At 43.8% G+C, this 25,802-nt stretch overlaps 2 protein-coding genes across 2 annotated transcripts in view; one reads left to right on the top strand and one right to left on the bottom strand.

Moving 5' to 3' along the window:
• Positions 1-25,802, bottom strand: part of syn3 (synapsin III) — a 130,646-nt gene that overhangs the window by 51,326 nt on the left and 53,518 nt on the right. The gene's annotated exons all lie outside the window — the stretch shown is intronic.
• LOC115355030 (metalloproteinase inhibitor 3) lies at positions 608-24,787 on the top strand. Its single transcript, XM_030045655.1, has 5 exons — positions 608-935; positions 13,358-13,440; positions 15,517-15,628; positions 18,828-18,949; positions 21,641-24,787. The coding sequence occupies exons 1-5, from the start codon at positions 806-808 to the stop codon at positions 21,836-21,838; spliced, it is 645 nt and encodes a 214-aa protein (XP_029901515.1). The 5' UTR covers positions 608-805; the 3' UTR covers positions 21,839-24,787.

The raw sequence follows: 25,802 nt of genomic DNA, 5'->3' as shown, positions 1-25,802 counted from the left end.
TAGTTTGGGGGAAAAAAAGTCTCATTGAATCCTCTGAAGGTTATTTATTATTTATTTATTTATTTATTTATTTAATGGCAAACTAAAGTCAGGCAAGGATAAATAATGCACTATATGTTTCATATGTTTTATGTAATATATGCAAAAGTAAACAAGTACCTTTCACCATTCAGATTTTTTATATTTATTTTTTCATTATTTTATTTTACCATATTATTACATTTATTATTGTTATCATAACAATTATTATTATTATTACTATTATTTTATTGCTGTTATTGTTATTGTATATATTGAGTTTATTATTTAATCATTTGTTTGTTTACTTGTTTGTTTGTTAATTTATTCATTAATTTGCAGTGCAGTGAAATAACTGTCACACTGTTTAAACATGAGAAATCTGTCGCTCTTCCCTGGAATGACTTTTTTTTGTTGTTGTTTTAATTATTATCCCCCCCTTCCTCCGGTTTGGTAAAATAAGGGCAGGCTCGCGGTGGAGTCCCGGCCTGTCCTCTCCTCTCGTGCGTGCTGTGGCTCTGATTGGCTCGTCCTGCCCAGCCTCGGAGGGGGCGTGCACGGCTCGCGGCGCACTATATGTACGGCTGTGCCGCCGCGCGAGCCGCAGAGGAGAGAGAGCCACCGAGCGAGCGGCGCGAGCAAAAGGGACCCTGGGACATTACTGACTCCGCGCGCACAGGACGCAGGACGCACCGGATCCGCACGCGCTCCCCGCACAGCTTGGCTTCTGTTTGTTTGTTTGTTTGTTGTTGTTGACGCGGGAACACGGGACAGTAAGGCGTGTGAAATGCAGTCGGTGTACCGGCATCTGTTCAGCGTGCTGTTTGTGTTCAGCAGCCTGCACGTGAACCGGCTGACCGAGGGCTGCTCGTGCGCCCTGACGCACCCGCAGGACGCCTACTGCAACTCGGACATCGGTACGTAACGCATCACGACACCGCACTGCTCGGCGGCTGTTTGCGGCTCTTACACCGCCTGCTCCTCCTTCACTCACGCACTTTTATTGTTTCAGGCGATTTAAATGACAAGAAACACATTCTGAGACACAAACACCTTTAAAATGCGCTCAGTTTTACCTTCCTCTGCGCGCGCGCGCACACACACACACACTCACTGCTTAATGACATCTTAATGTCAAGGTTGAACACCTTAATTCTACTTAAAAATCAAGACAGGGCACCTCAGAATTTCTAAATCCATGCATAAACCCCATTATTCCTCTCAGCTGAGCGGCTCTGAGAACACAACCTGGCTTCCAAAGTTCAAAGTGGAAAACAAAGTTCAGCTCTTCAACTTTTCTAAATCGCAGCTCCTTTTTCCTCCTTTTTCTCCTATTTTTTCCAGTCCAGTTTAATTTAGAGATGCTGTTTCCAGGTGATGATGATACATTTTTTTTATGTCTGCTGCAGGAACTGATATGTTAATGACAGCACATTTCAACACAAAATGAATGTTTTTTTTTTTACAGTGTCTTGTGTTAAAGAGTAAAACAGACGTGGGCTGCTCGGACAGGGCTTCTGACTTTTTCATGTTTAAGACCCTAAAAATGCTGTTTCACCTCTTAATTTGCCCCATGAACTCCCATTTTGTAGTCAGTTTCTGTCTCTGATCGAGTAGTTTAACACTTCTTGGACATGAAATAGCAGGAAAATGAATCTTAGCTTCATTTACTTTTATTGGTGACCCCTTGAAACCTCTCAGGGGCCCCTGGAGGCCCCTGGAAGTCAGTTTGGGCCCCGCTGACACAGGCTGCACTCAACTAGTCCAAAATATTCAGCCTGTTTGAATGTGGGAGGCACTTTCTCAGTGTTTGAGGTTTATTTTGAGTCTCTCAAGCCACATTCTGGATGCTTCTTTCATGGAAAGGCAGCAAACAGCATCCAAACAGATTTTTTTTCCTTTTTTTCTGATGAACCAACTTTCTTCCAGGGCCATAAACGCAGCAGGGGCGAAGGTGGCTGCCTTGCAATCTCGCCTGAAAATTGTCCCCATGTGTGGAAACGGTGGCAAAACTCAGATGTTTGTTTCAGTGTTTGGTGGCTGTGGGTTTCACTGGCCTTCCAGGCGCAAGTTTGGCTGTAAATAACTTTCTCACAACTTTTTTGCGTCTTAGGAGGAGGAAAAAAAGCATCTCTTGGTGCCACAGGATTCCTGTTTTCGGGTCAAAGTCACGTTTCAGCCGCTGGCAACCAGCGGTGTGAATCCACGCCAGGCAGTAATTAGATACGGAGTCAGCTTAGACGTTTCAAATCCTGGTTATTTATCTGTGGGACGGCGACCCAGTTGTAGCTGAGAAATGTCCGGCCTCTGCTCCACAGAGTGTGTGTGAGGAAGTTAGTGGCTTTCCGTTGCCTGTTTGACTGCCAGGTTGTGCTTTCACTCACAGGGCTTTGTATCCTGGAGATTATCGGCTCAGATTATCTGCAGGGAGACGGAGAGTTTCAGGGCCGGAAAAGGGAGTTTTGAGGTAAAATGTAACCGACATGGGTTTTCAAAGCCAGAATCAGATACTTTTAGACTGAAACCATCGGTGCATATGTTTGGTTTCTTTACATTTTACCATTTTTATGCCAAAAAATTCAAATATTCAGATTTTTCCTGTCAAAGTATGAAGACTGAAAATGCAAAAATCAAGCGGTAACTGGTTTCTTATTGCAGGTTTGAAGTCACAGTGAGGCACCTTGTCGGTTTGTTTTACATGTCAAAACATAAGCTGGTTAAACAATAAGTTTTCATTTTCTTAACATTTTAAAAATCTAAAATCCGATGGCTTTTACTTCCTGAAAACTAACTTCTGCTCCATGCTCTACCAATCAGTGTCCAGAGTTTTGACTGATCCCGCCCCTTCAATAGTTTAAAACTGCTTTTTTTTTCATAAGTGATGATGTGACCCCATTGGTTTCCACGTCATTCAGTCTCATAACAAGCATTAAGGTCTTGTTTTTGAGATAATCCCATTTGTTTCCAGTGCTGTTTTACTTAATTCAGGATTTGTTTTTCTGTTAACAAGTAGAAATGTGTTGAAACAAGGCAGACTAAGGCAGATTAGCATCAAGAAAATGACACTTGATTCAACAAAACTGTGGAAACAGCTTGTTTAGCATTGGAAACAAGTGGGATTATCTCCTCCAACTGGCAGATTTTTTGACCTCATTTGAAGAAAAACAAGATTTGAACACTGAAAATGACACTAAATGACTTGTTAACATGGAGGTTTTTTGCAGTGTATGCTTCATGCTGCTGAAATATGAAGGTTCCAGTGGAAACAGCAAAGGCCTGAGGGGGCAGCCCTGCCTTTTACCACAGAATGACTTAATTAAAGAAAACATGGGAACAAGTGGGATTATCTCCTCCCACTGACAGATATTTAATCTTGTTTGAAGAAATGCACTGAATAAGAGTCTTTAAGTGACTTTTTGTGGTGTGGTTTGCCACTTTTTGGGCTTTTCAATGTGGACATATGTTGGACATTGCAGAACGGCTCTCTCTGGTAAACAGCGGCTTCCAACTTCCCTTGAGGGATTTTGGCGCGTCGGGGGCGTTTCTTTTTTTCCCAGCCGAGTGACCTGGTTGGAGCGAAAATCCCGCTTCCCACAAACAGCCGCGTGATGCCTTTCAGGGTCCTCCGTTTAGCTTGTGGTTTCTGGCACCGGCTGAGGCTTGCCAGCGTAGAATCTGGGACTCGCTTCAATGGGGGCGGCGATCACTTGTGAGCCCCGCAAATCCCATTCTCCAAGGATCCCAGCTTAGCTCAGGAGGTGTGCTCTGAACGCTCGTAACCCCACTCCTACCTCCGGGACGCAGCACGGTGATGTCACAGCAGCCACAGAGCAACTTTCATTCATCCGGGCCAGATTAACTCACGCTACTTCAGAGTCAAACATTTTCCATTTCAAATGTCAGTTAATTTCCCAGACCCTAATATTCTTAATTGAATTTGATCACTTCAAAAAATCTCCATCTTAACAAGCCATTCAGTCTCATCCTCAGTGTTCAAATCTTTTTTTTTTTTCAAACAAGGTCAAAAATCCGCCATTGAGATGAGATAATCCCATTTGTTTCCAATGTTAATCAATTTGGTGCCAGGGTTTTTTTTTTTTTTTTTTTTTAAATCAAATGTCTTTTTCTTGACCCTGGTGGCTTATTGGCCTTATTCTGCCTGGTTTCAACATATTTCTACTTGCTTCCAGTGCAGTTTCACTTGTTTCAGGAATTTTTCTGGGATTATCTTATCCCACTGGTGGATTTATTTGCCTTATTTGTGGGGGAAAAAATAAGATTTGAACAGTGATTCAGACTTTCTGCTAATGTGAAAATTTTATATATATATTATTATATATATTATTTCCCCAGACATTTTTTTTTTGGTGCAATCGTCCGCCACTTTGTGCACCAGGAAATAAGACAATTCCATTTTCCAGACTTTTCCAGACATTTCTGTGCAGTAAGCTGCCTCCGTTTCCAGACTTTCAAGGACATCTGCAGGAACCTGGCAGGGCTGGAATTTTATCAGCTGGCTCGGTTGTTGTTATTTTTTCAGGCAGGAAAATACAAGTTGAATTAGCAGGTTGATGATCTGCAAACCTGTACATCCCTGACAAGTTAAAACAAACGTCAAAGTGTCAAAGCATTGAATCAGTCCAGAGGTATTTGAGTATTTACCAAACTTGTCAATCATTAGTAAGCAACACAGGGCGATAAATCCCTTCAGTATAGAAATCTAAATAGGACTCAAGATTGATTAACAGCTTTGAATTGCAAGTGCAGTCCAACAAAGTTTGGTTTCTTTTTGTTTCCATTCAGAGAGTATCATCTTAAACCAAGATATGTTCTTATCTTGGAGCTGCCTGTGTCAACAAACCAGTCCAAGTATGAAGCGGCGAAAAACATGCAAGTACGGGTTTGAAAAATATTCAGCGAGGAGAGAAAAGCTGTAATTTTCGCTGTCGACATCAAAGGCAGCAGGGCAGCGCCTCAGTCTCCCCCCGTTCGAAACCTGCAGTCGAGTTCAAAGCGCGCTGCTCTTGTTTTCTTGGCGCTGACCCGTAATCACCGACAAGCACTCTGCTGCATGAATCACAATTAGGTTCAAGGCCTTGAAATTAGGTTACTGAAGTCTGTCTCTCTTGATTTGACCAATTTAAAACCAGAGATTTAAGAGCCTGTGTGCATGCATGAAAAATGACAGTTTAAAAAAAATAAAAGTTCTGGTCTTAAGTTTCCATCACAGTCGCAGCTTCATTTGATAGAAGTGAAGCTCTGAAGGAACACAAATGTGACTGATGCCCGTGTTTGCTGCATTTTAAACCTATATCATTATGCAAAGTGCTTTATGATTGGTTTCTACTTAACTTTCCTTAAGCCCAGAGAAGTGTTCAGGCTTCCGTAGCACCAAAGGTTGGAGATCGAAGAGGTAAAAAGGTAAAGGAGGATGCAAATGAAAACATGAAATCTGAAGCATCACTGGCCCAGAGCCTCGAAATTACGACTTAATTAAGACAACTGACAAGAATGACTAAGGTCTTGACTTTGGTTTTGTTCTTGAGATTTAGACCAACTCCGTCTTGTTTCTCATGTTTCTGGTTCGCTCCCCTTTTTTTCCTCGAGCATGGCAACTGACGCTGGATTACAGCGAATTCATTGGTGGCCTTTTGAATATTCATTCAATCATGATTCAGTTGTCTTTTATCTGAGAAAAGAGTTGCAGACAAACAGCGGTCAGGTATTGTTTTCCTGCTGCATACCTGAACGAGAAATGACTTGGCTGTTTGTTTTTTGGGGTTTTTTGTCTCTGGTGGGGGAGCACGGTCCTTGCTGGCTGCTGGTTCATGCTCGAGCTGAAGTGACCCATTCACAAGCACAAAGCCCTTCCAGTGTGAGATTAGAGGCCCCGGCCTGTAAACTTTGACCCCAAAGATTTATTATCCCTGTGCAGCGGCGCTCGTTCCCAAGCTCCTGGAGGTGACAGGAGCAAACCTCTACATGCTTGCACCGTGAACCGGCTGTTTCTGAGGATTAGCGTGGTTTGGTGCTCGGCTCGGGATTGGATCGGGATTGGAGCTCGAGGGGAAACCGATCGCCTTCTGCCACGGGTGTTTTGTCGTGCACAGAGGAGCTTTGTGTCAAATAACTGCAGTGCGGCGGATGCGGGGCGTTGCCAAGCCGGGGGTTTCTGTAACTCGGCTCTCCTGGTACCGGAGCATCCTCCCTGGCTGCCGCCGCCGGAGTTTAATTTAGAGTCCAGGAAGGACGATCCTCCCTCGCCTCCTCCTGCTGCGGGCCAACAGGCGATAGATGACACCCTGAGAGAAGCCAGAGCTCCCGTTATGAGATGCGTTATGTAATCAGGGATCAGCTCTCCAAACTTTTCCCAAAAGCAAGTTAAAATACGAGGGGATGTCAGCGGCGCCGGATGCCTCGCGAGCCTGAGGCATATCGGGTCTCCGGGCCGGCCCGCCCTCCTTCAGGCGCTGCAGGGGCCAGCGAGGGGGGCGCAAAGAAACGGCAGGAAGTTGAATCAGTCATCACTGAAGATGCGCTGTTACCCAGTTAAAATGAAGTAACAGGATTTTGATATCAAAACACAAACAAACAAACAACAAAAAAAAAATCACAGTTTTGGTAAATTCCTCATCATTTATTGATAAATACGTAAACATTCTGACAAGGAAATCTAGCTAATAGCATTAACAGCCATTTTTCATTTTATTGGAACATAAAAATTACCTTTGGTTTTCATTTTCATTGAGATCATTCAGTTATTTTTATTTTGTAGTTTAAAAAAAAAAGAGTTATTACATGTTAATGATGACCTCATGCTGCACTGATCAGCTTAAATAAAAATTTTCAACCAAAAAAACATCAGATTTTTTACCCTTTCCGCCACCCGTCCCTTTAAATAAAGGCATGTTTTTCTTCCTGACTGATGTCCTGTTGGCTGACAGTTTTGAATTATCCCTCCACACATTCTGATCCACCAGTTTCAACAGGAAAGACAAAAAAACGACTTGTTTCCCTGTTTTATTAAGATATTCTGTGACCTCTATCAGCCTCTACTGGTGGTCAGTGGGAACTGCAACAACAAAGACAGAGCTTCTCTCCTTCTAGAAAACTCTCCTGACTTTTGCTCCGTTAACATGATGCAGATTTGATCTTTTGGAATGGTCTCAGATAAAACAATTTAAAGGTTCGATGCAAAGGGCTCATCTCAGACCGAGCCTCCTTCCTCATCCAGTCTCATCTTCAGTGTTCAAATCTTGTTTTTCTTCCAACAGCGTAAAAAATCCACCAGTGGGATGAGATAATCCCACTCGTCTCCGACGCTAATCAGCTTGTTTCCTGAATTTTGATGAATCACGTGTCATTTTCTTGATCCTAGTAGCTGATCTTGCCTTATTCTGCCTTGTTTCCACACATTTATTCTTGTTCCCAGACAAAAAAAAAAAAAAAAAATCCCGGAAACAAGTGGGATTATCTCGTCCAACTGCAGATTATTTGAAGAAAAACAAGATTTAACGCTCATTATGAGGCAGAAAGACATGGAAACCAATGGGATTGCGACATGAGAGAGGCATTTATAAAGCACCGATCGGTCAAAACTCCTGTTGGTGCAGCATGAAGCAGAAGTTACAGTTTCCAGTGAGAACAAGCAATTTTATATTTTATAAGGAAGAAAAACAGAAAATGAAAAAGTATTGTTAAACCGGTATAGGCTTTGACATGGCCAACTATTCAACAAGGCTAGTTTGAACTTAATTATATATATTAAAAAAAAAAAAAAAAAAAAAAAACAAGTGACAGATTGAGCCTTATTGACTTGTCAGGGTGGTTTGAGGCGGCTTTCAGCTCTGGACTGAACATTAAAAATAAAACGCCTCTGGTTCCCTCTGGCCTGGCAGCATCGGGCCGCCGTCCCGACGGAAAAACGACGGGTTTTTCATTTAAAAGGGTCGATGTGCTGCCTCTGCATTTTGCCGGCCAGCGTGAGTGGACATTATAGGCTTTTCTCTCTGCTGTGTTTTCCCTCTCGGACTCCAAGCTCCTCGGCCGGGATTCAGTTTCAGTGTTTATTTTCGAGCGTGGTAGTGTGTCATACTGAGAATTCCTCTTCCTCCCACTCGCCTCCTCAAACTTGGACGGCGTTGTGCATACTAAAACACCGCCGTCACCCTCGCCGTCCCTCCCCAGCTCTCCCTGACACACACACACACACACACATTCAAAAGAGGACCCTCAGTCCTGTCATGCTTGTTGTTTGCCCCATTCTCCGTAGGCTGAAACAAACGCCTGACTAAATCACATTCTCACCTTAAGATTAGCATATGAATCCACGGTTGCGTAATCCCTTGCTTTGGGGGACGAGATACCAGGCTACAGTAAATTAATTCACTCCTTTTTTTTTTTTTTTTGCTGCTTTCTTTTTTTGTGTCACAGTTACCTCTCTTATCACGAAAAAGCCTCCCACTCTGTGAAATGTGTGTCAAATCCTCTGCAGAGCGCGGATACGAGTGCGTCAGAGACGGAGCTGCACTCGCCTGTAATTGCCACTTGTGTTTTTCCTTTTTTTTTGTAGAGAAAGAGAGAGAGGGAGGGAGGGAGAGAGAGAGATTTCAGCTCCTTGTGCTGACTATATTAGCTGCTGCAGGTCATGTGGATGCTGTTAGAGCTTGGCAATAACCTCAGCTTTGTTCAAGTGGGCCGATTTGAGAGAGAGAGGGAGGGGGAAAAACACTTGCAAGACTTCTTTATCAGGATCTGAGTCGGTTTTATCGGTCGGGCGAGTTTGTAAACACACAAGGAATTTGAGTCGGTGGTTTTTCTCGTGCCGGTCACATTGAGCCCGAATCGGCTAAACATTTATAAACGAGGATGTAGAAGTTTAAACGTGGAGAGGACGGACTCAGTCAGTGTGCACAAGTGTCAGTGGTTTCCAGTGGATGAGGGAGTCTATAAATACACTGTTTTCATGAAGGTGGACCCAGATCAGTCACTTCCCTCGTTAAATCTGAGCCAATCACAAAGCAGGACGAGCAGATGAAGAGGCAGAGGATGATTTTAAACGGGATTGTGTAAAAGCGGCTGCCGCTGGATGACAAGCTGTATGTTCTGTGCATGAAGTCCAGGAATAAAAACTGGAAGAAGACATATCTGATATCCATTCATAAATTCTGCAGATTATTCTTTTTTTTTTTTTAATTTAATTTAATTTTTTTTTTTTTTGAAATTGCCAAATTTTAAATTGCCAAAATTTTAAAAAATGAATTTAAAAAAGTAAAAAATAAAAATAAGAAAAATAAAGTGAATTTTGTTCAGAAGGTGACATGAAAATAAGTGCAAGAAAATTGTCAAAAACAATTTGCCAATTTTACCAGGAAAAAAAAACTCCACAAAAAATTTGTGAAAATATTTAATTACAGTGATGAAAAAATAAATTACAAGAAATTTACTGAAAAAATGAATATAAAACAAAAATAAAATAAAAATACCAAAAATTTTGTATATTATTATAAGGAACTAACCCCCAAAAATTGTTTTAAAAAATTAAAAAGTAAAAAATAAAAATAGGGAAAATAAATTAAATTTTGTTCAGAGGGTGACATGAAATCTTCCAAAATAAAAGCCCGCCCGCAGGCCTCTGGGTTTGAACCATGTGGTTACAAACTGCTGGATCAGGCTGTTATCTGGCCGCTGCGCTCGGCGTTCGGGCCGCGGCGGCGGGAGGTTCCACATCTGGGTTAGATCAACACTGTTAACGCGCTGGAGTGGAGGGGCGACGCCGCTCGCCGTTTGGAGAGTAAATATAGCTGCAGGCCGCAGGGGCGTTTCCGCGGAGGTCGTGGGGTCGCCGCGGGGAACGACACCGACCCCTCTGTCCCAGAAGCAGCTGAGACCTTTCACACATTCCTCCAGGCGACCGCGGCGGCACCGGCCAATTAGTGGCCGCCGTCCAACAAGTGGGTCCTCTCTGGAAGGGCCTCGGCTCAATCAGCTGATCCGCCGGCCCTCCACCCTCCTCCCCACTCGGCCTTCCTCCCTGCTCGGCCTCCTCCCCTCAGCCATCCACCCCACCAGCTTCCTCCCCGCCGGCCCTCACAAGTAAACATGTCTCCCTGTGGAGGCTCGCTTTGAGGTCGGGGCAGGAAAGGAAACCAGGTTTTGGGGCTGAGCTTGAAAAACTCCCAGCCTCGGCGCGAGTCAAACGGCGAGCGGCACATTCCTCAGTAACTGCGGCCTGATTCCTCTGTTTCCGTCCCCGAGAAGCATCCGGGTGCATTTGGCCGTGGGCGACCAGGTAACAGCAGCTCAGAGGCTCCTAATGCACGAGCTGACACATGAATGGAGCCGACATCCTGCGGCGCTTTATTGTGAAAGGGCACAAAAGCATCGCTGGGAAGACGGCGAGGAATCCCTGGACACAACCGGAGCTGAAGCGTCTTTTTTTAGTGACGGTGAGATCGTCTGGTGGCGGCTCGCGTCCTCGGGGATCACACGGCTCCGGCAGGTGAAAATAACCTCTGAGACATTTCCCGTTTGTTTGGACTGAACAGCAGAAGCTTAAATGAAACAGTACGAATCTTTTTTTTTTATTTTGGCCACTGGGTGGAAATTTGTTTTTGGCTTCGGAATTGAAAAGATGGAAAGGCGAGAGCAGTGAAAGTAAAATACAACCAACCCTTCTTAAACATGCATTACTTAAAAAAAAAAAAAAAAAAAAAAAAAAGGGATTAGGCAGGTGTGCAAATTGTTCCTAGTTTCTGTTCATTGCAGCAGTTGGGTTAAATGATTTTTCATACATGATGAAGCTGAAAAGTAAATATTCTATAAATTAAAAAAAAATGTAACCACATTATACATAAAACATAATTAAAAAAAATAAAGACCTGAAAATTTGCAAAAAAAGAAATTATCTAAAAATAATAATCAGAAAAGAACAAAGAAATTGCCAAAATGCTTGTAAAATATTACAAGAAAATAAAGAGAGAAAAATTGTAAACATAAAACATAAAAAAAAGACCCTACCGAAAAAAAACCCCACATTCACACAAAAATTAATGGAAATACTTAATTATAATGATCATAATTATAATGAATGATATTTAAATTAAATGAAAATAAAATTATCAAAAGTCAACAAAAAATTCATGCCCTTAAGGCAACCAGTCACCCAGGCCTTAATGAGGATTTTGACCTCTCTTCTTATCTTTAATGATTGTTTTGTTTGTTAGTCAGAGGAAATCATTTGTTTTTTACTCACTTGCTTCTATTATTATCTAAACATTATGTAAGACATGTCAGAATTTGTTTTTCACTCACTTGCTTCCATATCTATGTTTCTACACCCCTGGAGGACACCTGCGCCACTGCACCTCTCAGCCCTCTCACCTATGGGCGTGGCCATATGGCTACAACTTCCTCCTTTTGCCTTCCCATTCTTGATGCCAAACACTCTGAGAAAGGCCGCATGGCTTTAATGTTTTAATGTATAAGCCCTATTAATTAAAGGCCTTTTAACCTATTAATTCACTTGAGTGCCTGGATTTCTTTTTTTCCTGTTTCATTACTTTCCCCAAATATTCCATGAGCACCAGTGAAGGGGATTCCAGTAGCGCTCTGATCCTTTTTTCTTTTTTTTTTCTTTTTCTGCAAATATCAAAAAGTATTATGAGTTAATTATCCCCCCAAAAAATAAAAAAATTGATAAATAGTATAAAAATAACAATTATTTAAAAATTATACTGATATGTTTGAATTACAAGAAAATTATCTAAGAATTTGAAAACCAAAACAAGAAAATAACAAAAATAACAAATTCTGTAAAATATTGCGAGAAAAATAAAGAAAGGTAAATAAAATAAAAATAATAATAATGATGATGATTAAAAATGAGTTAAAAATTGTGTTGCCTTTACGTCTGAAAGGCCGAGCTGCTGCTGCTGTGACTCATGATCGCCTGCAGCTTCATCTTCTCAGTCCCAAACCACATGAACAATAATCATAATCATATCTGAAGACAGACTGTCTGCACAACATTTTGGCTCTCCCAAAACCCCAAAAGCTCGTGGATTAAATTACAGCGTTTGGTTTGTCTGATGCTGCCTGCTCTTCAGGTCTCATGATTCACATTACTGGGAGGATTATTAAGCTGTGTGATTGGTTAAGATTTCCAATAGAAAATCAATAAGAGATGCTCGATGCTGCCTCACGCTGGCGGGCAGGCAGAATACAGCTGATCAGGATCAAGAAAATGACTCTTGATTCCAGAAACAAGTGGGATTATCTCGTCCTACTGTCAGATTTTTGACCCTGTCGGAAGTAAAAATTTTGAACCCGCAGGATGAGACTGCTTGGTTTGTTAAAATGCAGATTTTTCACTTTTATTTGATGAGTTTTGTTTCGTCTCTGTTAAATAACCGGCTGCTTCAGCAGGAGGCGCTTGGATTATTTGAAATAATCTATGAAACGCAGGCTGGGTGACCTGCGGCTCCACTCGGGCTTCCTGTTTGACTTGCAGCTAGACAAACAGCAGAAGATGCCTCATGCCTCATTTCTTCCTCCCGTCTGGAGGAATGAAAGGCTTCCCGTTCCTTTTTTTTTCCCTGCTGAGGAATGTGAGCCTCTGAGGAATGTGGGAAGGAAATTCCACCGGGGAAAGATAACAAACCCGGCCTGTGTCGGCCGTGTGGGCCGCGGCCCGGCCGAGGGCGGCAGGTGGACGTCACGCCGGGCCGCCCCCCCCCCCTTGTGCGGGACGTCACGCCGCGCCCGGTGTGCCGCCGTTCGCTCCGCGCCGCCGCCGGGCCGGCTCGCTCCGGCACAGAGCAAACGAACGGGGTGAGTCGGCATGAGGCTCGTCAGAGAGGATCTTTGTTCCAGGACAGACAAACACTCGTTTGATCACTGAGACTCTCGGTTCCGCCCACACCAAGGCTCACACCGGCCCACGCCCCTCACAAAGCACCGGCCCACGCCCCTCACAAAACACCGTCCATGTCCCTCACAAAACACCGGCCCACGTCCCTCACAAAGCACCGGCCCGCTGACCTTCAGCTGCTTTAAAGGTTTTTATTTTCTCAGCTGCTGCTCTCTGTGAGGCCTGATCCCATCAGAGGTGACGAGGAAATGATCAGATAATGTCCCCCGCAACAAGTTCAGTACAAATAAATAAGACAATATAGACACTGGCAGACCCTCGGGGCCTCCTCGGTGTCCCCGGACCCCGGTTTGAACACCACTGTTGTGATGATTTCAAAGTAAAAGTGAATGTCTGGCTGTAAAATATTTCACATGCTCGTGTGTGTGTGTGTGTGTGTGTGTGTGTGTGTGTGTGTGTTCTCTGCAGTGATTCGGGCGAAGGTGGTGGGTAAGAAGCTCCTGAAGGACGGGCCGTTCGGGACGATGCGCTACACCGTCAAACAGATGAAGGTGAGAACAGCAGCGCCTGCCCGCGTGCCGCTGAGCAAGACGCTGACCCCTGACCCCTGACCCCTGACCCCTGCTGGGGCGAGGCGGCAGGACAGGTTCCTCAGGTGGCTGCTGTGGGCGGAGCCTCAACAGTTAAACCCTGAGTTCACTGGCTGATGAAGTCACTGATGATGATGATGATGATGATGATTACACTCACATTTCAAATGAAAACACAAAAATCTGACATTGATCCAGCATTTATCTAACATTTAAATACATATTTTAAATAAATATTAATAATTATAAATACGTTTTTTTGTTGCAGGAATTTATTTTTTTAATTGATTTTATTTTGTGCTAATTTTCTGGGATTTGTTTTTGTTATTTTTTTCTCCTTAATTTTTTACTCATGTTTCAGTAAGTCTTTTTTTTTTTTTTAGAAATATTCTTTTTTTTTTTTCTTTGCTTTTGTTTTTTTTAAATCGATCAGGTGAATTTGCTCAGGTTTCAAAGCTTATAGTGTTTTTCCACGAGAGAAAAAATAGAATTTGAACTGGTCGGGCTGGACAGTGCAGATGTTGCTTTTTTTTTTTTTTTTTTTTTTGCACAAATGCTGATGAGCTAATGTGCCGCCATGCAAGGCGAGGAAAAGGGGCACATGATTTATTATGGGTGATGGGTGCCGATACGTTGCGTTCAGCTGCAGAAGTGAAGCTGCAGAGCGTTCAGAGTCTGTCAGTGTTTCAGAAGCTCCCTGCTCAGGTGGACGGTCAGGTGGAAGGTCAGGTGGACAGTGGCAGGTGGATGGCAGCATGTTTGAAACGCTGCCGTGGCTCCTGGCTCTGTTCAGGCCGGCTCCTCGCTCTCTGGATTCTCATCGTGGCTTCAGATTTGCGACGGGCCTCGGACACTCTGGGCCCCGCCGTCGCTGCTGATGGGACATGAGCCGGGCTCCTGGATCAGCGGGATTACGGGCACTAAAACCGAACCGAACTGCAGAAAAGTGTAAACATTTGAAGAAAGCTGAGGAACGCTGCGTAATCCCTGAGGATTACGCCCAGGAGCTCCATGTGACCTGCCGCTCTCAGGTTCTTTATTAACGCGGCTGACGTCTGGCGGTCGGAGCGTCTAAACACCAGAGGGTTTTCAACCTTTTTCATCCTCTGGGCCCCCAGGCTGACTGTCCCGAGGCCCCGGGGCCCCACCTGGAGGGACGGCCATGTAGAAAACACGCTGTGTTCATTCTGTCTCAGTGCCGTACTTGTCAGATAAATTCAAAGTGACGAGATTGAAAGGGAAGCTCTCGTTCATATTTCCATATCTTGGTGACGTCGGGGGAGTTAACCTTTGAAACTGGAGACACTTCACTGGATTTCCTCCTAATGGCAAATAAGCATTCCAAGAAAATGGTCAGAAAATGTAAAAAAAAAAAAAATCACTCACTCGTGTTTTAGTTTTGCAGCGCTGTCACTGCATTTCCTTCATGAACATGGGAATGAGGCGATTACATATATTTATCATTTTTTAGTAGAATATAATGCATAAAGGTCAGGGCGGTGATGCTCGGTGTCAGATTTGTTGTGTTTAAATGTTTGTGAAAGTGTTTAAATTAGATCCTGGAGACCCCCTCAACACACACACACACACGCACACACACCCTTCCCTGCCCATGAGACGAATGTTTCTGGTTTTCCCAGGAACGCTGCGGCTGTTTGGGTCTAAATAATTTCACAGTTTGTTCCGTCTTTCTGGGATCGCTGCGTCTAAACAGGGATTTCCTGTCGGCCCCAGACTAATAAATCACCCGGCAGAGAAGCACAGCGGATTCTGACTGTTGGCTCGGCGTACCTGAGCCGGGGGGGTCAAAGGTCAAAGCACATTATGCAACGTAATCAAGTTATCTGTGGTTTACAGTCGAGGCCGCGGCGAGGAATCCCTGCAGGAATGTGATCATGTGATCAGACGGAGCGGCGTGCGGGGTTGAGCCCTGGTCACGGCGGCGTGGCGGGCGTGTTCGGGGGAGGCTGTGGCCTTTTGAAACTCTCTGACGGCTGTCTGTCTGTCTGTCTGTCTGTCTGTCTGTCTGTCCTGCAGATGTACAAAGGATTCAACAAAATGCAGCACGTGCAGCACATCTACACGGACGCCTCGGAGAGCCTCTGCGGCGTCAAGTTCGACATCAACAAGTACCAGTACCTGATCACAGGTGAGCCCGCACACGAGAACCGGCCCACACACAACGACAGAGGTGCTAACGGGAACCAAAAATGGTTCTTCAGAGTGATGCCATAGAAGAAGAGGTTTCTAAAGAACCAAGTGTGTCGATGGTTCTTTAAAGAACCCACAAAGGTGCCTCAAGGAATCAGAAATCGTTTCTTTGGGAACCATAAACGGGTCCGTAAAGAACTGCTGGCCGGTTCTCCGCGTTCCTTGTTCCCTCATTGGGTTCCAGACGAGCTATTCAAAATGTTACCTGATGGTTTATAGAGCGAGACGTTGATCCATTCACTGAGGAAATAATCTGCACGTTAATCCAGTATTTTTGTGAGCGTAGGTGTTCCGGCACGTTCAGACTTCAATCAAGTCTGAATTTAGTTTTCTGCATATTCATGATCTTTGGGTGCTTCATGGTGTCTTTCAGTACACTGCAAAAAAAAAAAAAAATCTCCAAGTCATTTAGTTTCATCTTCAGTCTTCAAATCTTAGTTTTTCTTCAAACAAGGTCAAAGTGGGATGAGATAATCCCAACTGTTAATCAACTCGTTTCCAGAATTTTTCTTGTCATTTTCTTGATCCTAGTGGCTGATCTGCCTCATTCTGCATTTCAACACATTTATACTTTATGTAAATCCTGAAATCAGTGGAATTATCTCATCCCACTGGCAGATTTTTTTAAAGATTAGAAGATTAATACATTTTTATCACTGATAATTAGACTAAATAACTTGGTGAGATGGAGATTCTTCTACCCTCATGATCTCTGAATATGTGTTTTGCAGTTATTTTTGTTTTTTATTTTCCACCAAGAGGCCAACATTCGGTCGCAGCTGCTTTGATGCTCTCAGACTGAATCCTCCAAATCAAAGCCTGCAACGTGACAAAATCCTCATTTCCATTTCACCGACAGAAATGTTGACAAACGTCCGTCAGCTCAGTCGGCTTTTGTTCCTCCTCGGCGTTGCTAACAGCAGTGGGAGTTTGTTTGGCTTAAATACAAACCCCCCACCCCCCCTTCCTCCTCCTCCTCCTCCTCCTCTTCCCTCCAGCGCTCCTTGCTTTGCTTCGCTCGGTGACACAAACTTTCCCACTATTTATAACCTGCCATTTGCCACTGTGCAGGGAGACAAGGCGGGGGGGGGGTGAGGAGAAGGAGGGGGGTCTTTTGGCTTCTCCTTTTTTTTTTTTTCTCCTCCTTTTCTTTTCTTTTCGGGTGCGTTTCCCTCCGCTCGGGGGGCCAGAAACAGCAGAAAACACTTCTCTCGCTCACACGGCCTGTAATTAACAGCTCACAGGAAGCGCAGGAAGGCTTTTTTCTTCTTCTTCTTTTTTTATGAGCTGCTGTTTCCACACGAGCTTTACATCGCGGCTGCGTCCCCCGACCTGGAAATACTGTAAACCCCCCCCTCGTCCCTCTCCTTCTCCCCGGCTGGTGCAAATGAACCAGCCGGCGTTGCCAGGCAGCGGCAGGCTTGTGTTTACAAAGTCTGGGCGCGGTGACATCACCGGCATCTCGCTCGGGGTCTCGGGGCGTCTTAAAATAAGCCCCGCATACGATCAGGACCGACTTACAAGCAATTTAAAGAGAGAGCGCGGGCCCCGAGGGACGGCCGCCTTTGATGGGGCCGGCGGCGCCCTGCCCCCTGATTAGTATTTTCAGAGCTTGTCACACACACTCAGCGCCGTGTAATAAGGCCGCCGGCGACCCGTCTAATCCACATGCGGGGGGCGCGGGGCGGCCGGCCGAGGTCGAAGAAGCACATCTCCGCGAGCCGTCAGATTCCCGCGCGGTGACGACACCCCGGAGGCGACAAATCATGATGTTCTCGAGCGCCCGCGGGCCGCGGCGCACCTGTCCCAGAGGTCGGCGAGCCGCAAAATAAAAAAGAAAAACCCACACGGCGCTAAAATTAGACGACCTTGGCAGGGTCAGGAATAGCGGCTGGTTTTACTACGGGGCCCTCCGCTCCAGATTGTCTTACCGGCGCTCAACAACTTGGAGCGCCTGAGTGATGTGTTGACGGTATCCCGTGTCACACGCGGAGGATTATGAAATGATCTGGCGTGTGTTCATCACTCGTTTTTTTTTTTTTTTTTTTTTTTTTTCCGAAGTGAACGTCTGCAGGGTTTCGGTGGCCAGAGAAGAAAAACAATCAAACGCCTCGCTCCAAACCGTCCAACCGCTCGCTGATTTGAATTTACTGAGAGGAGTTTTTTTTTTTTTTTTCCCCCTTTGAGCGTCTGCAGCCCGTCATCCTGCAGGAGCACGGTTTGAATTTCAACCATAAGCCTCATAGAAAAAAAAATTCCCACCAGTGACCAGAGGCAAATTTTGAAAAAATAAATAAATAAATAAAATAAATAAATAAATAAATACAGTGAATCTGCAGAGTCTCAGTTGGTCGAGAAGTGATGCTTTTAAAGTCTTAGTGCAGCATCGAGTTTGCTTTGTTTTTGAATATGCACCGGTTTTCCAGGTGTATTTTATTTATTTTATTTTTTTTACATTTGTCAGAATAAATTTATATATATATTTAAAATATTGTTTATGTAAAATCTAATCTTCCTCAGTCATAAAGCCCCGTTCCCAGTATCTGACATGCTTTCTGCTCGCCCAGGCAACACTCAGGAGTTTGGGGTGATTTCCTGTCTGCCAACAGAAAAGTGACAAATGAAAACTTTATGCCATGTTCAATTGTAACTGGGAACCTGGGATTTCTCACCGCCCACAAGGAAATAACAGAGCAAAAACACCCAGACCTCCCAGCTCTGAGCCATCTGACGTAGGGCTGGACCATATGTCAACATCTTTTTGATATCGTGTTTTGAAAATATTCAGATTTTGTAATATCGTGATATGGCATTAGTGATGTCTTTTCCTGGTTTGAAAGCACACATTACAGTAAAGAAGTACAATTTCCTGAACATATGAAACTGTCTTAGCTGTTTTTATTTTTTTACTCTCCCTACAGTATTGATATTGAAGTATTAGGTCAAAGATATCTGGATATTTGAGTTCAGGATTTTTCAGACGGTGATCTCTCGCTGCCGTTTGGAGTCATGAGAAGCTTCCTAGAGCCACTTAGAACGTCTGGAAACCATTTTATTAAAACCCAACAGCAAAACCGCCGTGTCGTTTGTGCGAAATGTCGACCAATCCGCTCTTCTCTTCTCTGTTTCTGTTCCAGGCCGCGTGTTCGACGGCAAAGTCTACACCGGGCTGTGCAACTTCAACGAGCGGTGGGAGCGCCTCTCGCTCGCCCAGAAGAAAGGCATCAACCACCGCTACCAGCTGGGCTGCAGCTGCAGGGTGAGTGGGCAGGCGTGCCGCGGCGGGCCGGGCGAGGAGGCCGGCCAGCAGAGGAGCGATGGAGGAAGCCGGGGGAGGGGGAAGGGCAGGAGGAGGGGGACGGGCGGCGGCGGCGGCGGCGGGAGGAAAGGCAGGGGCTCGGCCAAGCAGAAAGCCCTGCTGAAGCTCGCCGTGCTCCTCTGAACGCCTCGCCGTCTCCTCCGCGCCGCCCATTAGTCAACAAAACACGCTTCATAATGCCAACTGTAGTGCTGAGTCATGATTACGGGGCGGGAAACACGTTTTATACCCACACATTCAGCGGCGGCGGCGAGGAAAGGTCACCCCGATTCAGAGTTGAGTTTGAAAGCCCGACCCCTGACCTGAAGGCTGGCGCCGCCGCCCGGCGCCCCCCAGCTGACTTCCTGTTCCTGTTGGACTGTTTTTAAAGTGACGGCCAGCAAGCTGAGCCTCGCAGGAGTGCAAATCCTGTTGCAGACGGCTGTGTAATGTTGTGTCGGAGAGTTTGTCTCATCTTCAGTGTGAACGCTCTGAAAGCCCAGCAGCGTGGGCAGCCCCGTGCTTCAGTATCTCACCCTCCAAACAAAATGTACCTTATTTTGGGGGGTGATTTTATTGTTTTTGTTTAATTTTGGAGGTATTCTTTTTTCTTGCAATGTTTTACTATTTTTTTAATTTTTGGGGGGGGCAAATTTTGGGGTCATTTTTTGCTAATTTGCTCATGACCTTTTCGCCCATGTTTTTGACACAAATCAAGAGTTTGGTCGGGTTTTTTTTTTCTTGAAACGAGGTCAAAAATCCACCAGTGGGATGAGATAATCCCGCTTGTTTCCAACACTGATCAACTTGTTTCCAGAGTTTTCTTGAATCAAGCCTCATTTTCTTGATCCTGTTGGCTGATCTGCCTCATTCTGCCTCGTTTCAACACATTTATACTATATTAGAAAAAAATCCTTGGGAACAAGTGAAGTGGGATTATCTCATCCCACTGGTAGATTTTTTTTTTTGAGCGTGTGTGAAGAAAAACACAATTTTTAACACTGAAGATGAGACTTGTAAAGATGGAGATTTGACAGGGTAACATGGCCACTATGGAAGCTGAGCTCATGACGGAGTCATGAGCTCAAACTATCCGCCTTTTAATCTTTTATCACTCAGTTTCCAATAATAATCCCCTGTGGATGAGAGGCAGAGACAGAATTATAGAGAAGAGGAGTTTTACTGTGATCTGTGGGACTTGTTAAATGACTCAGCAGCTCTGGACTCTGCTCAGTCCAGTGTGTCCAAACTTTACGTGACTCTTTAGTAGAAAAACCCAACCGCCGACCCGTCTTGTAAATGTGCTACCGTTAACCGGCACGGACCGAAAAACATCTGCCAGGACCATCGAGCCTGTCAGAGCGGATCACCAGACCGGAGGCCTGACGGCTCAGAGGCGTTCAGGGACGGCCAAAACCTCAGCGTGGAGCTCGCTGTGCGGCGTAAACATCACACTTCTTAAAAACGCACCCCGCCGTCCTTCGCATTCCTCTGCAGCTGATGATTTACAGCGCTGGAATGCAGGAAGCGTGCCGTGCCGGTTTAGAAAATGAATCTCAACAGACCATTAAACCCTCTCGAACCAGGAAGCGCCGCTGAGAGTCTCTGAACCGTGGAGGACGGACTCTCGCGTGTTCACGGAGCCTCCAATAACAAAAACACCCGAAAACGGAAAGTATGCCTCCGCACTCACTAATTGAATTTACTGCCACTCTCGAATGTGCTGCGCTCCGCGTGCCTCAGGCTCTTTGCCATTGACTGCTTTTTTTTTTTTTTTTGTCAATGAACGCGGGCGTTTTCTGCTAATCACCCGTCTGAGTGATTCCACAGATCTTCCTGTCGATTCATCCTCCCGGCTTTCACTCTCGCACAGTTTTTGTGCGAGCACCTGGAAGAGGGAGGCATGAAAGAGGCCGAGCACAAGTGCAATTTAGTCGCTGAATGCGTCGAGACCTGTTAAAGCATAAAAGAAACTTTACAAAAAAAAAAAAAAACTCCCAGAACTTGCCTTCATTTAACACGTTAAAAGTGCAAATCGGTCGTTTTACCTTTTCAGGAAGTCTGGGAGTGCTGGGCGGCGCGCGCTCGGGATGATTTCAAAAGCCGTCTTTGTGCATCGGATCCAAAACGAGTTTGGAGGAATGTGATCGCTGCACAAATCACGTTTCTATTTTTTTTAGAAAAAACATTTCACTGGTTTCACTTTCACCCTTTTTGCTATTTCAACCAAATCACATCCTACACTCACTTGCTTTCCTTTTAATAATCGTTATTTCCTTGTGAACAATTTTTTTTTTTTTTTTCAGTTTTTTTTTTGACATTTCTTATGTTAATGTCCTATTGAACTAATTCTGCTCTGGCTCTTTGTGCAAGCACAGCACCAGACTGTAGACTCACTGCTGCTCAGATGCATTTACTGCTCATTTTCATCGCTCCTATCTAAAGCGAGCTCAGATTAGCTCCTAAATCACAAGAGGTCAAAGATCACAGACATAACATCCCAGAATGATCGTAAGGGAGAAAAACAAGAGCAAAGATGGGAGGGTTTTGAATTTGATGTGTTTCAGTGAGTCTACACCGCTCTGGCTGGCATTCATTCATTCATTTTCCTGCTTCATGGCTTCATCTTTAGTCTCACCTCTCTCTCTGTAGATTAAGCCCTGCCACTACCTGCCCTGCTTCGTCAACTCAAAGAACGAGTGCCTGTGGACGGACATGCTGTCCCACTTCGGCTATCCCGGCTACCAGTCCCGGCACTACGCCTGCATCCAGCAGAAGGAGGGCTACTGCAGCTGGTACCGGGGCATGACGGCCCGCGACAAAACCACCATAAACGCCACCGACCCCTGAACCGAACGCACCCCGCCCGATCCGACTGCCCCCCCGCCACTGACACCCTGCCGTCCCGACTCCCCGCCGTCCCCGATCACTTCTAGAGTATTACAGGACTCTTAAAAAAAAAAAAAACTCACCGGCCTGGGTGACCGCTCCTTTTAAAGGGGCAAGAAAAAGAAAAGAATATATATATATATATAAAAATATATATTAACAGTGCCTGTTTCGTAGCACTTCTATTAAAAAAAAAGAAAAAAAAAAAGAACGAGACCTTTTCTTTGTTGTACAGATCGCCTCAAAGTCTCGGTTTGACTCTCCATCAGCTTTCCCCTGCGCTGCGAATCAGGCGCACCGATATGTTCCTGTCAGGTTCAGCGGTGTTGAAAAGTCGTTTAAAGGGACAATAAGTAATCTGAGACCTTTACAAACCTCTACTGGTGACCAGCAGCAACTGCAACACAGCCATCTCTCTACCTGTAATTGACCTGTAATTGGTAAGCGACCTAAATTAAATTAGAACGGAGATCTGATATAAACATGGTAATGTATCACTTACGTGTCATGAAACTCCTCTCGTTTGTGAGTTTTTGTTCCTAAAATTGAGTCAAAGCCAGAAATCACAGCTGCAGGCGAAGAAACTGATCAGTTACTGCTGTTAATCAACAACCCACTCAACCCTCTGGTACTCGGAGTCAGTGGAAAAACTCTCACCTATTGTCCCTTTTTAAAAGTGCAACGGCTTTCAACACCGCTGTAAATGGTGAAGCAATGAAAACACAGCCGACAGCAATCTCTGAATCGATCTGAGATTAAGAGCTCAGATTACAGTGCAACCCGCATCGCGCAGTCCTGCACAATAATCTCTCGATAAAGCCAAGAGTCAAGTGCCAACGTGAGGTATGATCTCTGAAAGTTTTACCTCTTATTTCAGCTACAAACAAACAAACAAAAAAAATGTTCCAAGGGGTTTATATCGGTATTTAATAATGGTATTGTTTCACAGTGAAGTATATATATATCTCTACTATGTTCACAGTCTATACTGTAACATGTCTATTTATGGATGGTAGTGTCTCTGCTTCCCTCAGTGTTTGCACTCTAACTCATTTTGGTCGCCTGCCATTGATGAATAAAGAAGAAATTAACAATTAAAGCATAAAATTTATCTTGATTCACAAAACGACATAAAAGTGCGTTACGGTGCCGACACGGGGAATACCTAACCCTTTCTGCAGAGAGATGGTTATATTTTATTTTAATTTTGCTGTATATAACATAAGCTACAGAAATGAACTACCCACTCCGCTGAAACCTCTGTTCTACATCTATTTATCCGTTTTATTTTGGATCAGAAAATAACCGCACGGCGTATCTGCAAAAAACTGACAAACAAAACAAAAAGAAAACCTTAAAGACAACCATGACAGCCTGCTCGCCCAGCATCAGCATCTCTGAGCTGCTGAAGCGCTCGTTTCAAAGTTCGTCCTGTGTTTGAATCACACTCTGCAGATTTTAAGTGACGGTACTTTTTCTTTTTTCTTTTTTTTTCGTCTAAACGATCATATTTCCTCCTCTGGTACTCGTAGAGAGGGTACTTTTGACTTTTTTCACCCATTCGATGAAAGTACAAGCAGAGGTTTCAGACAATGAGGTGTTTTTGTAAGTGTATATTCCATCGTTTTGTATTTAACTATTTGAAATGACAAAAATATAAATATATATATATATATATTATAAATATATGGAAAGTAACAATATTGTCTCTAAATTCTTCGATTGTTTCCATCTGGGGCGTTTTTGTTTTTCCAGTGCAGTATCTTCAGTCCATTCCGTTAGCGGACTGCGCCTCAGACGGAGCGACGGCCTCATCAGCCACAACAAGTAAATTATCGTTATCATTATTATTATTATTATTATTAATGGGGTTCAACCGATATCGCTCTTCAATGCCTGATAGCCGATAACATTAAGTATCTCTAAATTTTAGAGCCATCAGCTCCTTAAGGCACTTTAAAATTCAGAATTAATTTGCAAAAATCCTAATTAAACAACGTAATACGTAAACTGAACAAAGCAACAATTTACTACAGGGTTTCCAGACTCCTTCTGCAGCTGTTAAGACATCACTGCCTGGATGATACCTGATAATTAATCAAAGGGCAATATCGGCCCCATACATCGGTCTAACCCGAACCCCAAACAATAATTTTTCAGCAGTGACTTGTACTGAACTTTGCATGGTTAACTCTAGCAAAAGGCCAAGTCAATCCACCGTTTTATTTTTGTCTCGCCTTAAATGGTCCAGTGTGACTTTACACAGATCGATTTCTGTGTTAAAAAAAAAAGAGCTGCATTGTGTGGAAGTTTTCAGTCCAAAATGCTACTTTTCCATTTTGGGAAAAGAAATGAAACAGAAAAACACAGTCTGAAATCCATAAGCCAATATTTATGAAAAGACTGAAATACTTTACAGGCAAATGTATCGAGATGACTCATAATATATTTAATGTTCATGTCAGCTGTCGGTATTTTCATTCTCAAATCTGATTCTGCTTTTGCCTAATAAAATGAATTCGTCTTGGCCTTTTATAGTGATATGCAAAGTCTGAAATGTGCAGAATTAGTTTTTTTCCGAGTGCAGAAAGTCTTTTCCTTCGCTTCCTGTGTGGCGACGAGGCGGTTCCTCCGGCTGCGGCGTCTCTGCGTCGCGACTCTTGTGGTTCATGTTTGTGTAAATATGCTTAACACAGAAACACCTGGTCAAGTTGATCCTGAGTGCATTTAAAAAAAAAAAAAAAAAACTAAAGGAAGCAAATGACAAATGGCTGTACAGTCTGTGTGTGTGTACACTGATTCCTGAAGCTGGGGGTGTGTGTGTGTTTGTTTCCTTGTAGGGGGTTACAGAAATGTTTGACTTAATTTCTGTGTTTTATATTTTTATAATAAAGATTTAATGAAAAATGGGCCACAACTGTGTCCGTGCTGGTTTTTATTTTTAGGTGTTGAGGGCCACAAGCTGATGGTTAGTTAGTATTTTTATTACTCCTGTTCTTTTCTTCTTCTGCTGCTTCTTTAACTTCTACTTAAAAATTGGAGTCATGAATCAAAAGGCACAAACCCTTGCACAGCAGTTAAACTGGTCCAAAACAACATATTCTCAAGTATTGTGCCAAATCTCCTATAGAAATCAATTTTTTGTCTTGAGTCCTCATTTTAAATTTGTTTTTATGAATTCAAAAACCTTTTTTAAAGATTTAATGTGCATTTTTTATTTAAATGAAACCAAAAGCTATAAAATCTTCTTCCTACTGTGGGCTGGTAAAACAGAAAAGCAAATGATATGCAATGAGGCAGCAGAGTGACTTTTTGGTTTTACTGGCTGACAACAGAAAAAGGAACTTCTGGAGAAAGAAATCAAACACTGAATTTGCTTCTCCCACTGCAGAGAAACTGTTTCCTATCTTTTTGTTTTACTGTTAAATAGAAAAATGAATGCTTTGAAGGTTTCTTGACAGGTTTCATTCCCATCTCACCAGCAGAGGTTTTTCTGTCATGTTTGTTGATGCCTCCTTCACCTGTGGAGTGCCCCAGGGGTCAATACTGGGGCCCTCACTCTTTAGTGCATACATGCTCTTTGGGACATTTCATCCAGAGTCACAACATCCAGTTTCATTGCTATGCTGATGATACGCATATCTATATTCCCTTCAAACCTGGTGATGCAAGCAGTCAGGGCTGTATCATGTATTTCCTCTCCAACATCAAATGCTGGATGTCTCAAAACTCTTAAATGTGTGTTGATAACCACATCACAACGCTTGTTCAATTTTGCTTTCTTCAACTCAGGAGCACAGCAAAAATTAGGTGTTTTTTGTTATCGAATTACCCTGAAAGCTTCATCTATGCTTTTATTTCATCCAGATCAGACAGCTGTAATTCTCTGTATTCGGCCATCAATCAGAAATCCATTTGCTACCAA

This window comes from Myripristis murdjan, chromosome 23 (assembly GCF_902150065.1).
Source record: "Myripristis murdjan chromosome 23, fMyrMur1.1, whole genome shotgun sequence".
Classification (NCBI taxonomy): Eukaryota; Metazoa; Chordata; class Actinopteri; order Holocentriformes; family Holocentridae; genus Myripristis; species Myripristis murdjan.
This window is presented reverse-complemented; position numbering and strand designations above follow the sequence as displayed.